Source organism: Clytia hemisphaerica, unplaced genomic scaffold (genome assembly GCF_902728285.1).
Source record: "Clytia hemisphaerica strain Z4C2 unplaced genomic scaffold, Clytia hemisphaerica genome assembly, whole genome shotgun sequence".
NCBI classification, from domain to species: Eukaryota; Metazoa; Cnidaria; class Hydrozoa; order Leptothecata; family Clytiidae; genus Clytia; species Clytia hemisphaerica.
In genome coordinates this window covers 738,962-753,715 of record NW_027103721.1, presented here as the reverse complement: position 1 = coordinate 753,715, position 14,754 = coordinate 738,962, and the positions used below count along the sequence as shown (strand labels likewise).

Genomic DNA, 14,754 nt, shown 5'->3' with positions numbered 1-14,754 from the left:
CTGACGTCAGAAATCATAACAACTTTTTATCTCTTTTCAATTGTTTTTTCGCTTTATTTCGCTATTTTTCCTGGATAAAGCGCTAAAAATCAATCGAAGCTGAAGGAAACGGTTAACAAATACAATAATGACCGGTTTTTTTTTTGGCTGTACTGAAAATATTGCCCCCGGTCAACGCAACAACCTCGCAAGCTCGGTCGTTACTTGACCTCGGGCAATATTTCTCAGTACAGCCCTCACTAACCGGTCATTATTGTATTAATGCTAAAAATTCTTTCTTTGTTCGATAATCAATATGGTTAAATAATTTTGCTTCCATATAGTCCAAGTTAAATGGAATTTCAAATACTTATTGACTCTGTAAGGGTTGGAATATCATTCTAAAAACTTTCTAGGGTAATCTTGTACGACTCAGCAGACTCTCCACCAAGTTTAGATGTCATAGGACTCAAAATCATTTGATAAAACCTTAAAAATTTATGTTTAGCTTTAACTGACTTTTGTGACGGAATAAGCAATAAAAAAGTGCTCTTCGCTTGTGTTTTTCGAAATTCAGGGATGAAGGTGTAAGGAAATCGTATTTAGAACTTTGAAATTTGTATATAACAATATCAAATGAGAAAAACACAAAATCTAATTTTTTGGAATATCTCATCAAGTATTGCTCGAGGAAAAAAATTCAACAGATTTGAAATTATAATTCGCAACTTATTGGAAGTTTTCATCCCAAAATACTCAAGAATCGTGATTTTAGACTGAAAAAACCGTTTTTGACGAAAATTAGTTTTCACGTTTTTGCCAAAAGTGTAAAAAACACTGACTTATGAGATATGGAATTTCGAAACATGTATGTGAAATAAAGTATGAAAAAGCCAACTTTCTTTTGTACGAATACAAGGTTGTAGGAGGTCCTTCTTTCACCGATTTCCTTCCAAATCTGCTCATCACTCTTCGTTATTCACACTCCTCTATTCCCTAGCCAGTATCATACAAATGCCTTTGGATGCTGGTCCTCATTGTTCATATGAGGCCCAGGCAATGGCTGTGAAACAAAACTCGAAGCTGACACACAACAGGGGATACAGGGGACGTGACGCTGGTCAGGGTCTCTTTTTTTAGGCTCTGAAGATATCTGACAGTGTCTAAAATTTACTAATTCTCAAGATGTGTATCTGACAGGGTCGACTTTTTGGTTATTTTGAACAATTTTCAGGTTGGGAATGAGAAAAAAAAAGAAACAGGCTCTTTCTGACCTATGGTATTATTTATTTATCCTGGGAATAGTCATGTTGTGTTAAGCACCTGTAGAGACATCGAAAGGAGAACAAAAAGACTATTCCGCTGATTTTCAGAATTCAGACTCGTTTTATTAATTTAGCTTCCTCTTGTAATCTGTAACATTACAACACTCCACTCGGCGGGTGCGACGCCGGAGGACGGCTAGTATCATTCTAATTTTCTTATTCAATGAACCCCAAAATAGTTAACTGTATATGGAAAGTTTGAAGGATCATTCTCTTTTACTTATCGGGAAAACTACCAAATTTTTGTTGAAGAAGGAAAAAATCTTTTTTTCAACTTTTCAACATACCACCAAACGAATTTCACCTGACTTTTTCATACACAAAATTTTTTGAGGATTTAATTTTGCTATAGAAAGGTGAGAACAAAAGACTACAATTTTTACCTAAACTATTCCCGATAACATATTTTTCATAACTTGGAAAAGGTTTCACAATAGAAAATGATGATTATGTGACAAGGAAAAATTTGGATAAAGTCACTATTTCTCAAGTTTGTGGTAGAAATGGTTCTTTCTCGTGGGAAACAGTCTTTTTTTATAAGAACCAGTACACTTTTAATGAGCCTCTGCTGTTTTTTATTGTTTTGGCACTTTGAGTTTAAATGTTCTTATCCCTGTTCTTATTTCCTGTGTAAAACTGCGGGGTATATTATTTTTAATATACTCTTTTTACTAAGTTGGCCCTTGCTTTGCTTAAAATTTCATACTCAGTGTTGTTCTTAAATTGTTCTTATTATTTGGCATTTTTGAGCCTCGTTGTTCTTATAAAAAAATAAAAGAGTGTATTGCTAAAATAAGACATTGAAAATTTTAACATATGTCTCAGCTTTGCTTCTGCATCTTCCATAACGAAAAAGGAAAACATTGGTTTTTTTTTCAACATAACCTCTTAAAAGAAGGAGTCAGAAAAACTATCATTGTAAATCTCCCTCCTGCTGTTCTTCCCACTGAAATACACTTATTCTTTTTTCTTCCTACACATAAATATTCACTATTTCTTGGAAAATCGATTTTTAAGTTACTTAGCTGAGATGATGACTTTTCTTTTCTCTTTTGTCCACATTTTACTGTCACGTTTAACTGTTTTTCTCGAATTTTATTTAATTAAACGCTCTATGTTTCGGTAAAGAGAGGAGAGAGAGAGTAAATAGAGTACTCGAACCTCTATAACTCGAATGCCTTTTTAACTCTAACACGTTTTCTCGTTCCTTCAGTTGACAATGATTTATAAACCTTACTCCATAACTCGAAATTTCCCTAACTCGAACAAACTTGTGCACCACCCCCTGCGTTTTCGAGAGTCGACTGTACTGAAAGTCAGCGTCGAGAAAAAACACTTATAAACGACGCTCTACTATTCGCGACGCTCCCTTTTTCGATGAGAACCGATTCCCCTTGAAAATCGAATTAGAGAGTGTCAAATGTAAATTTGAAATTTTCCGACTAATAGCACAATATGAAAAATTTACCGCCTTTTCGTGCTCTCTATTCTCAGAAGTTTCATTCCCAGCTGGTACACAACGTTGTTTCAACGTTCATCTAACGTTATATGGACGTTGTGAACGTTGAATAAACGTTGAAACAACGTTGTGTGCCAGCTGGGTTTCTTTCGTTCTTTTCGGAAAATGTTCCAGCGTGCGAGCTAGCAAGATGTTTGGTGAAAAAATATTCCCTTAACGTAAATGAATTTCCAAATTTCTTCATCGACAATATTTTTTTCACGTTTCTAACAATTGAATTGTTTTACTTTGCAGGATACGCAAAGGACGAATATCGGAAGCCAATCTTCTTGCTACCATCTTACCCAGAATCCTTTTGGACTTTTTACCAGTGCAAGATGTGATGAACAAATTGATCAGTGAATTCTTATCCAGTCAACAACCCAGACCAGAACTTATCGCAAAGATTTTCAATAAGGTATTTATACTACAGTTTGACACTCTGTACAGTCAACTCTCTCTAATTCGAACCTCTACAATTCGAACTAAAACATTTGTCCTCTTTGATGAAAGTTCACGTAAAATATTCTCTGTAATTCAATCTTTATCCAATTCGAAGACTCTTAGTCCCTCGAATATCGAATTAGAGAGAGGCAACTGTAATTAGACGTTCAACTATTTGACACCCGCCATTATTCGATAATATTGAAAGCCTTCGTCAACAAGAAACTCTCATAAACGACGCTCTACTATTCAATGTGCTCTCTTATTCGGTTAAGATTCAATCGCCCTTGAAAGTCGAATTAGAGAACATTATCTGTATTTTTTTCGTTTCCTAACCTTGAAATTTGTTTTACCATATTATTTTTTATATTTTTATGGATACTTTAGAATTATATCATAGTTTGCCCCCCCCCCCTTTCTTAAGGGGGGTGACACCTTCCCAACAGTTGAAGAAGGGGGGGGGTCAGAAATTTTCATGAAAAAGGGGGGATAGCAAGGAAGGGGGATAGTTTAAGGGGGACTTACATATATATTGTAGATTATTTTCAAGCACAGGTTATGAAATTTGGTCTTCATGAAAGGAAGTTTTCTGTTAGAGTAGTCTGAGTCAAAAAGAAGAAAGAAATTTATCATTTCTCTTTTTCTCTAAGATATTTCACCATATATTTGTTAGCCATTTTTGTCCAAAATCCTTTGGGGGTAGGCATTTTTAAAGGCTAGGGGGATGCCAAGAAGGGGGATCAGACCCCTTTCCGCACTATGTATATTCCTTTCCAATCCTATGTTATCAGAGGGGGTCTCTATGTGTTACTCTATGAGAAGTATTGGGTTCAGCCAATCAGACTAAGCGTTGACATATACATCGCTTTACAAAGATATTTACACACTTTAGTGTAAATACTCTCGGCTTAGCGACCACATCCATGGATCAATTTCCATGAAAAGTGTTATTGAAACTTCAATGAGTTATGCGCCTTTGTCTGTGTCTGTCATATGACGGAAGCATACCATAAGTATTTCCTGCATAAACACTTCGTTGGACTCTCAAAAGTCACTCTCCTGAGTGAGATTCCTCTTTATTTATGGCTATGTAATTTCAATCACTTTATTGAACGCACGGGGGGGGGGGGGTACTTGGGCAAAAATGGGTACGGGGATGGGCCGCTGGTCAGGGTATCCATTTTCACCTCCATGAGTCCCAGGAAGAAAAAGCAGTTCCTCGTAGGGTATCTGTTTGGGAGAATTTAGAATTTTAGTCCCATTCAGAGTCACTTAAAAAAAAACGACTTCCGCTTAGGGTCCATTTTTCGAACTTCAGTGGCACACCCCCGTCGGTCGGCAAGGGTAGTACCCTTCTTCTTCTACGTTTTTGATTGGGATATTTCTGAGAGATATGATTGATTTTGGGTAATCAGGCTCAGTGCTATTAAGAATCATTGTTTCAGTTTTTTGCTCATTAATTTTGAGACCAAAACGCTCAAACACATTATCCAAGATCTCTGTAGCTTTTTGTAATTCAGATTGAGATTGGATAAAAAGGATCAAATCGTCAGCATACCCACACCATGGAAGGTTTACGTTTCCCTCATGATTTCGATTTTTTGATCTCATTGATAGCCTTTCTTCTCGACTAACAGAACGTAGGTTGATACGATAACGATGTTCGTAGAATTTAATGTTAGCATGGGTGGCGTTATTAATGAAGATTCTCATTACGAAGTCGATGAATAAATTAAAAAGAAACGGGCTTTCTGGACCACCTTGACGCACTCCAGATGTGGTTTCGAACGTTGTCTGTATTTCCTCATAAGTGAGAGTTGTACGTTTGTAGAGACTATTAAGTATAGTAACAAGCCTAGGAATTTGGTCAGCAGGAAAACGCATTTCGATAGATTTAAACAGCCAGTCTCTTGAGATGTGATCGAATGCTGCGGTAAGATCAACAAATAGTAGATACAGTGGTTGCAACTTCTTTTGGGTAATTTGTTGGACTCGTTTTAGTGTGAAGATGCCGTCAGTTGTGCCACGATTTTGCCTGAATCCGTTCTGCTCGTCTGATAACTGAGTTTCGTACCATGGTCTTAAACGTTCAAGAATAATATTTATTATGAGTTTACAGACCGTTGACCCAATGCTAATTCCTCGGTATTTCGTGGGGTCAGACTTGGATCCTTTGTTTTTCCATAAGGTTTTCAGCTTGGAGTTGCCCCGTGCGTCGGCAATGTCTAGGTTATTCCACAGATTGAGGGTCATTCGGTGGATGACTTGGTTCATTATGGGGTGGTTGCAGGCTTTGAGAATATCTGGAGCAATATCATTGCTTGCCTTATTATTTTTCAAGAGTTTTAGTTGGTGCTCAATTTCGTCAATTGTAGGGGATGAATCGTCGATATGTATATTTCTTGTGATATTTTGAAGTTCTTCAAGAAATAAAGGTAGGTTATCTCTTTCAAGTTCAGGTGAGGTTGGACCAAAGTGATCGGTCGGGTTGAAATGTGATTTGAAATGATCAGCAAGCTTTTGAGCGTCGCATGAGTGGTTTAAGGATTTGAGTGTTTTTCCTTGTTGTTTGGCTCTGTGGAATAGTTTCTCTAATTCACGGTTGATGGCCAGTTGATTAAGCTTTTCAGCTTCGTGTTTAAGGTATTCATTACGAAGAAATCTAGCTCTTAAACGGATTTTCTTTTTCATTGCCTTTAGTTTATTGGAATCTGGAAATTTAGCTAAAAGCTCATCTTTTTCCTGGTAAAGTTGTTTCAATTTCTCGTCATCATGCCATGGCTGATAAAGTTTTGTGTTAGTTTTTTGCGGTAATATACTTTTTGCAGCTTCATTCAACGAATTAACAAATGCTGAGTTCAAAGTATTGTTATCTCGATCTAGTTCAATTGTGGTAAGTTTATTGATGCTTTCATTTCGTACATTCGCTGCTATATTTTCGTTTTGAAGGGCTGATAGATCTAAGTGTTTTGCATTAGCTTTCATATGTCTCTTTCGGAATCTGGCTGCTTTTGTGCACGGAGTGTTCATATCAGCTATCACTAGCCGGTGATCGCTATCGAAATCAAAACTGTTATGTACACGACAGTTCTTAACATATTGACGTATCCATGAACATGATAATATAAAGTCATATACTTTTTTGGTGGTTCCATCAGCTGAGTGCCAGGTGATGCGGCGACATTTTTTGTGCGAAAATCAAGTGTTGAGTACTGATAGTTTTTGCGTGTTGAAAAAGTTGTGGAATCGTTCTCCGTTATTGTTAACTTCGAGGTCTTCGATAATAACATGTTCTCGAAGTGATGAGTTATATAGGGTAGCAGAAGAGGTTGCATTGAAATCACCCAGACAAACAATTTTACGATCGGATTTAGTATTAAACTGTTTTCTCAGATTAGCATAAAACGTGTCTTTGGCGGACATAGTAGCGTCTTCTGTTGGAGCGTAACAATTTATAATACGTAATGCACATCCGTAGACGGTAATATCAGCTACAATGATACGAGCGTTAACGTTCACAATTTCATCGATAGTATTATTTTCATCAACTTTAATAACAATTCCTACTCCGTGAATACGTTTTACGGATAAACCAGACCAGTAAACTTCATACTTTTGGTTTTCAACTTTTATGAGAGCTGAGTCAGTGTTAATGCGTCGAACCTCTTGCATACAACATATCGAAAGGTTAGCTTTGTGTATTTCTTTAACAGTTCTTTCAAGTTTTTCATCCTCTTTTCCAGTGCGAATATTGATAGTACCGATTCGCCATCTATGAAAATCTTTCATGATAAGTTCATTTTGACAAAATGTTCAACCAGGATACTGAAACGTGTTTGGTCAGGACTCTCGCTCCAGGAACAATTAAAAACATTCACATCATTGACAACAGGATGATTGTTCTTCTGGGTGTGGCGGCTAACTGATCTAGTGACACCGATTCAGGTGACCACCACACCCTATTTTTTAGGTTTAAGTCTTATTCACTAATTCTTATTCACTAATTCTTAATGGAGTGAATTTTTTTATCTGTGGACATCGTTAATTCATTCAATGTTTGAACGGTCCGTATGAAAAGTGAAGTACTTCTTTCCCTATTAGTGAAATAGGGAACTCCGTCTCTAAAATAAATCTACAAATAAAGAAGGGCAGTGTAATGGTCTAAGAAATCCAGGGAGGTCTCACGATTTTTAAATATGTTAAATATTTCACTGAAGTTTTAAATATGGAGTAAAACAATGGATAATTTTCATCTTCGAATCGTACTTAAAATCCTTTAAATTGAGAAGTAATGATAAAAAGTTAACGCCGCTTTTAGGTTAAGATTGCGAAATCTTGGCCCTTTTTACGCTGGCCCTTTTTACGCCACTAACCCAAAAATAACGCCAATAAGGGCCGGTGTAAAAAGGGCCGGTGTAAAAAGGGCCGATAAGGTACCATATTTCTGCTTCATAAATGTGTTTTAACTTTTCATGTATATTCGACACGGCGTATCCTTTTGTTGGCGACGGTTCCGTCGACAGTTCTCGTGTCAATCGAGACTTCCTAAGGAAGGGAAACGATCAGATTTCAATATTATCTATCTCCCACAAATTCATGGTGGCAGTGAGTTTTGCGCAGCTTATTTGTATGTATATTTAGCCTTCACAAAATATTTGCTTTCAGTTTAGGCAGTGAGAAGGAAAGCTCAATTCGAGATTTTCTTAGGCCATAGGCTTGATGAAACGTTCACAAGTTAAATACCGATTTCGAAAAAAAGATTACCTTATATACTAAGAGATATGCTCAACAAAAAAGCTTATATGAACACTGTCAATTGAATCCGTCAGTAAAACTTATCTCAGGAATTCCGGTCAAAATGCTTGTGGTAAAACTAAATAAGTTTTAATATCTCATATATAGAAAGGTCAATATAAATTTAACTTAGAGAAGCTGACCAGGGAGATAATTTGAAAAGTATAATTTCTAAGGCTCAATCCGTATTTCACACACACATACACTAAGTAAGACCGTCAACTAGGTTTACTACCACAAATTCTCAACTTTAGTTGAGCTGGAATCTGAGAATATCTGTCTGTCTGTGTGTCACCTCAAAACTTTGGGGGCAGGTTGGAGACTTCAAAAATGGTCGGTTTCGGCTGAAATTTTGCACACTTGTTCCTTGGGTGAATATCTGGGGTATTCTTTTCATTTTTTCAAAATTTTGATTCTTGGGGGCTTGGTCGCGAGTTTTTCGCCAAAACGAGGCTAAAACTGATTTTTTTTTAATTTCTTATGTTTACAATTGGGCCTACGAGTAATTTAAAAGATACAGAAGTTGAGCCAGTGCGGTTAGCACGTTTGACAGTATTTTTAAAAGGAAAAAAATTCCCATGAGCTCCACCATTTTTAGGACTTGAATTTCATTCCAAAATTTCGTAACACTGTTGGATAATTTTAGAAAATCGCGCTAGTGGGAGAAACTTCTAATATATCTTTTAAAGACTGAAGAGAACAAATTTGATAGAAAAGTGCGAGAAGCATTGGAAATCCAATTCCGTCAGACGGCGCCACATAGTGACCATGGTCTTAATTTAGACGATGGTCAGTATGTGACATCTAGGTTTTGGAAGCCAATGCTCTCGCACATTAGGGAGAAGACACTACATTGACTTTTTTGACGTCAAAAAAGTCAAGGTAGCGCCTTCAACCGTTTGTATTGTTTAGACCTGACGAAGACCTGCACCAAGCAGGTCGAAATATTGTTTACACGAAAAATATATACAGAATGACCATTAAAATGTTATTTAAATTCTAATATATATTTCTCATCTTAAGTATAATACAAACCCACACTAAAATTACTAAGTTTTTTGGACCTACCCCGGTGGGGTGAAGGTCCTATAAATTCACCTCTGTCCGTTCGTCCGTCTGTCCGTTCGTTACCAGCTTTTCTCGAGATTGAATCATAGGAATCATTTGATTTTTGGTACAAAGGTGCAAAACAGTGGTGGCCAAAATGTGACGGAGCCCGATTTTCGAAAAAAAATTTTTTTGGGCAAATTTGGGCCAAAAAACGGTTAAAAAACAGGTTTTTTGGACTTTGTGAAAAATTGGATCATTAATTTTTTCTGATTTTTTGCATGAAAGTAGGGTACCATCATAGGTAAAAAATGGCTCAAGCAGATTTTTGCAAAAAAATTTATTTTGCTTAAAAAAAGCATGTTTATCTATAAGAATCACTATTAATAAGCATACATCAATGTTCTTAGTCAAATTACTCAATTTCTTTATGAGATAGAAGTTTTTTTTGCTCATGAGGGCTTACTTTTGAAGAATATGTGTGTTTAGACATGAAATTTTGGTTGCTTGTCGTGTTTTTATAGGAAAACTGGCCAAATTCGATATTTTTTTATAAGCACATTATATTAGGTATTAGCTTTTCTCGAGATTGGCTCTTTCATTCTATATGATTTTTTGCACAAAGATGCATAACTATAAACCCTCGAATGTGACTGAGCCCGATTTTCGAAAAAAAATGTTTTTGGGCAAATTTGGGCCAAAAAACGGCTAAAAAGCGGGTTTTTTGGACTTTGTGAAACATTGGATCATTGATTTTTTCTGATTTTTTGCAGGGAAGTAGGGTACCATCATAGGTAAAAGATGGCTCAGGGAGATTTTTGCAAAAAGATTTGTTGGCTCAAAAAAACGCATGTTTATCTATAAGAATCACTATTAATAAGCATAAATTAATGTTCTTAGTCAAATTACTCAATTTTTTTATGAGATAGATGTTTTTTTTGCTCATGAGGGCTTACTTTTGAAGCATATGTGTGTTTAGACATGAAATTTTGGTTGCTTGGCGTGTTTTATAGAAAAACTGGCCAAATTCGATATTTTTTTATAAGCACATTATCAATTACTTAGGTATTAGCTTTTCTCGAGATTGGCTCTTTCATTCTTTATGATTTTTTGCACAAAGATGCATAACTATAAACCCTCGAATGTGACTGAGCCCGATTTTCGAAAAAAAATGTTTTTGGGCAAATTTGGGCCAAAAAACGGCAAAAAAGTGTTTTTTGGACTTTGTGAAATATTGGATCGTTGTTTTTTTCTGATTTTTTGCATGAAAGTAGGTAAAAGATGGTTAAGCAGATTTTTGTAAAAAAACTTTTCAGCTCAAAAAATGCATCTTTATCTATAAGAATCACTATTAATAAGCATACATCAATGTTCTTAGCCAAATTACTTAATTTTTTGATGAGATAGATGTCTTTTTATGCTCACGAAGTCTTGAATATGAAAGAATATTTCAAGAGCATGAAATTTTGGTTTCTAAACGTTTTTTTTTATAAGAAACAAACGACTAATTTTAATAAATCGTCACTATTTTTGTTCTGAATGATTGTTTAACGTTCATGCTCACGTAGATAACAATTATATATGTGTTAAATGCATAACCAGGTAGGTCCATAAAAGTATCACTTGTTTTTAAATGAAACACGGGGGTGTTTCCCCAGATTTCGCAAAGTAAGTTTGAAACTTTTACCTCCTCTGTATTTACTCAGCGGTAAAACAGTGTAAAGTTCCGCCCACTAATACTGTGTAAAGTTCTGCCCACTAATACTGTGAAAATTCTCTTGACACATACTAATTTTTCGTTTTGAAATATTCTAATAGTCAGCGATAGCCACATATTAAGGCCGAGGTAAACGATTCCAACATTTTATCCAACATGTCATTTTCTCTCTGTTGGAGCGATCTACCGTAGGAAGATGCGACCTTTTAGGGGTACCTTTTTCAGGCCTCCCAAAGTGCACTGTAAGGTTGTAAAAAATTTAAATAAAGTTTTTGGTGCAAAACTTTGGAAATTTTGTGCCTTGAAATTTATGAAATAATTTTCAAGAAAATGGACCGTAACAGTCGATTTTTCTTCCAAATTTCCTCTTCATTGTAAGAGTACAATTGTGTGACTATAATTTTTGTACACATAAACAACACTAGTCGCACTGATTACACTGGATATAAAAATCCTCTGTGCTGACGCCATTATGAATTTCAAAAGAATGAATTGAAAAAAAGAAAGAATGAACCTTAATTTTTTTTTCAGGTAGCAGATTTGTTGTATAAAGATGGTGAAGAAGCTGTGGTTCGTGATTGGGTCTTCCTTTGTATTGGTAGCTTCGTTCAAAGGTACGTATGTCCTCCTCTTTTTCATGCTCCTGATTATAGCATTACTTAGATAGCACTTAAGGTGGCCTCTATAAGCGCGCGCTGTGATGGCTTTTTTGCATGTTCAACCTGTTTTGGTTTGAGAAAAGATAGGATCTTTTTAAGATGCAATCACTCTTTTTCGATCGTATAACTTCTTTGCTATTGGTTGAAAGAGAAATAAAGTTTTTTCATTGGTGTAATCTGACGTAATAGTTGATTCTATGGCATGATTGAAGCTACCAGAAGCGCGAATGTTATTGGAGACTGGCCTAAGTTACCGATTGTTCTACTTTGTCGCTCTCGCTCTCTCCTTGGTTGAGCCCAATACGTTCAGGTTAGCTGATTTTTCCTTAATTTCTTTCTGCAGGACACCATTGTCAATGGCGGTTTGGAGTTTGACGTGTTTCTTTATCAGCTCGTCGACAAACCCTTGGTTAAAGTCTTTGTATCCTTTTCTACCAATTCCAAACAAAAGGTCCTTGGACCTTGCAAAAACTCCCCTCCCTATTTCAATTCAATTCAAATCACTTTTTTTTATACTGGCAAAAATAAGTGATCATTTACTTGTTGTTTTTTTATAAGCAAGTGTCTGGGCCAGAGTATGCTTAAGCTTTCAAAGAATCCAGACATAGCGTATGCTTACTATATGTTATGAATTATAATGTTCATAATTCACCCCGAGCCAAGTTTTGTAAAATCTCAGAAATTCTGTAACCATTTGATTCAAACAGCGTTCAGATTTTGGGAGCAGTGGAATTTGGCTATCCCTGAAATGTTGTCAGGCTGGTTTATATGCTTAAATGTTATGCTTAGAAATTCTGCAAATGTGAGCTTTCATATGTTTATAAGCGTTATGTATTATTTATCATGAAGCACCTAAGCTTACTAGAGGTTCTTGTGAGTATTGGGCTTCCAAAGACAAATAAGGGTGAAATTAAGAACACATATGGTTGTTCGAAAAGCTTTTTGATTTAGCTGTCTTCTCCCAAAAAGTTGTAGAGGAATCTTTGGACAACTCGTGAACAAAAAAAGGTCTGAGGGCCATGAAAAGATCACTCACTTCAATTTTAAGTGGGTTTAAGATTTCTGCTCGTGTCACCAAATTAAATAAAACAATATTGGATGCAATCGGGTAAAAATCGGTTCTGAAAGCTATCATATCGTTGTCCAGTGAAAATCTACCTTCGACCAAGAAATAGGCCAAAGAAAACAGACAAACACCGTATTAAATATCCAATTAACTGAGAAGAGAGCTAATTTTTTTCACTGATTGTTGTGCCTAAAAAAAATTATAACCCTTAACTCAACTTTTACCAAAATAACAGATTTCCATACATAGTTGAGAGGAAAGGAAAGCTTGAAGATGGCGACCGTGACTTGTTCTTGACGGCAGCTCTTGATTTTTATATGCATCAGGTAAGGGGCTAGTATTGTATGCTCAAATTTCTATGAAATTCGAAAGGACATTTGAATAGAATTTCTTTAAAAAGGATAAGGCTTCCAAACCCTTGGAATTTTGATGATATACCGATTTTTTCGGACCTATCGAAAAACGCCATTAGATGCAAAACCTTCTTAATTTCCCATCCAAGCGCTCGCAGAATGAATGTATGAGATTAGGTGTCGCACAACAACGTTTTTTCAATGACCATCTAACGTCCGCAACATCCATGCAAGGATTTATTATACACTGGATATACAAGTAACAGATTTTTCCCGATTTCTCGCGTACTAGCTATGTCCGCAGTAATGATATTATTGTTCACTCTCCTTCCCTCATTAAATGATTTTTCGAAGCATTTTTATTGCATTTCTTATCGAAAATCACTCATCCAATTCCCAAAAGAGACTTAAAACTTTCCAGTGAGAGTCAAATTCTTCCACTTAATTGCTAATTATAAGTCGTTATGACGTTTCAAGCTGTTTGAAAGATGCAAAAGACGTGTTGTGTATAAAAAATTTTATGTTGACACCGGAAATTTTCAAACTTCAACCTCAAAAAAACCAACTTGCCACCACGTGCCTCCAAAGGATTTTTTTACCACAGTGGAGCCAAGACACTCAAGTTTTATGTATGTTAATTTCAGCTCTTCTGGGGACAGTCTTGGAAAGATATTTCCAATTGAAAAATTCGTGTCATTGTAAGCATTTTGTCTGAACTTCTGGTCTAATGATGTTTTTCTCACATTAGATTTCACAAATGTATCCAGCTCGGAATGCTAGCCTTACTTTCAAACTTTTTTTCTGCAAAGGTACAAAAAGAAAGAGCTAGTGAACTTTTTAAAAATAAGACTGATAAACATTTTTAAAAATCAGACATCTTTGAGCCGCCATGACAGTTGTCCTTTGCGGACAAAGCTAGAACATCAATTGTTTTCTGAAACAATGAAAATACAATGATCGTTTTATGAGTCGTTTATCCAGCGTATAATAAATCTTTGATCCATGTAACGTTGTATGAACGTATAAATAACTTATTGCGTGTCATTAATTTCAGAAAACCTGATAAGATTCTACACCTCTTTTCTTTACAGAATTTAGACACCTCGCAACAAAAGCAGTTCTTGCAAACTTTCCGATCCAAATCGGACCACGTGCTACCATATGAAATGCTCCTCTCCTGTTGTCACCTTGCAAACCCTGTGTAATTTACCGAATGGCTTGTACAATACCGAAAGCGAACATTCAGTTTATTTGAAGAGGGAGTGCTTGCGACTGATAGATCTGTGAATTTACAGAATGAATTATTCCACGCTGTTGAATTCGGTTTCTTAATACAGAATAGAACGTATCGATTACGAATGTGTAATTTACAGAATGGATTATGTAATGTCTACTGCTGTCAAACTGCCAAAGCAAGCGCGTGAAAGTACATGCAAAAATGAATAGACCTTAAGTTCAGGAGGACTCTCTTAAACTTTTTAGGTACCGTATCAGGCTTTGTATATTGATAGGACAAACTTTTGGTATCTTATTTTACGAGTAAGTCTGATACCCTGGGGGACACTATAAGTTTTAATAATGACAGTGGGTTATTTTACGTTTAGGAATATTTTTATATTGAAAATTATAACTTATAAATAATTTTAAAGTTCTTTTGAAACAATTCATCCTCAACGGATCCTGCACTAATGTACTTCCCAGTTTTCTCAAAGGTAACGAATCGAGTGGGAATTGAACCCACGACCTCTTGCTTGCCGGGCGATTGATCTCCCAACTGTGCTATCGGTTCATTGCTATTACACTAGTTCGTAGTAGACGAGGGGAGCGAGTGCATGATCCGTTGATTCATTACCTATAAGTAATACGCACTTG

At 36.0% G+C, this 14,754-nt stretch overlaps 1 protein-coding gene across 4 annotated transcripts in view; it reads left to right on the top strand.

Moving 5' to 3' along the window:
* The window catches only part of LOC136804336 (huntingtin-like), a 143,199-nt gene extending 128,682 nt beyond the window's left edge, over positions 1-14,517 (top strand). For all 4 annotated transcript variants that reach the window (XM_067061047.1, XM_067061046.1, XM_067061044.1 and 1 more), the window contains exons 53-57: positions 3,058-3,220; positions 11,336-11,418; positions 11,807-11,884; positions 12,765-12,855; positions 13,974-14,517. In XM_067061047.1, coding sequence (XP_066917148.1) covers positions 3,058-3,220; positions 11,336-11,418; positions 11,807-11,884; positions 12,765-12,855; positions 13,974-14,087 — 529 coding nt within the window. In that variant the 3' untranslated portion in view covers positions 14,088-14,517. The remainder of the gene's footprint in view (positions 1-3,057; positions 3,221-11,335; positions 11,419-11,806; positions 11,885-12,764; positions 12,856-13,973) is intronic.
* The last annotated feature ends 237 nt before the right edge of the window (positions 14,518-14,754 follow it).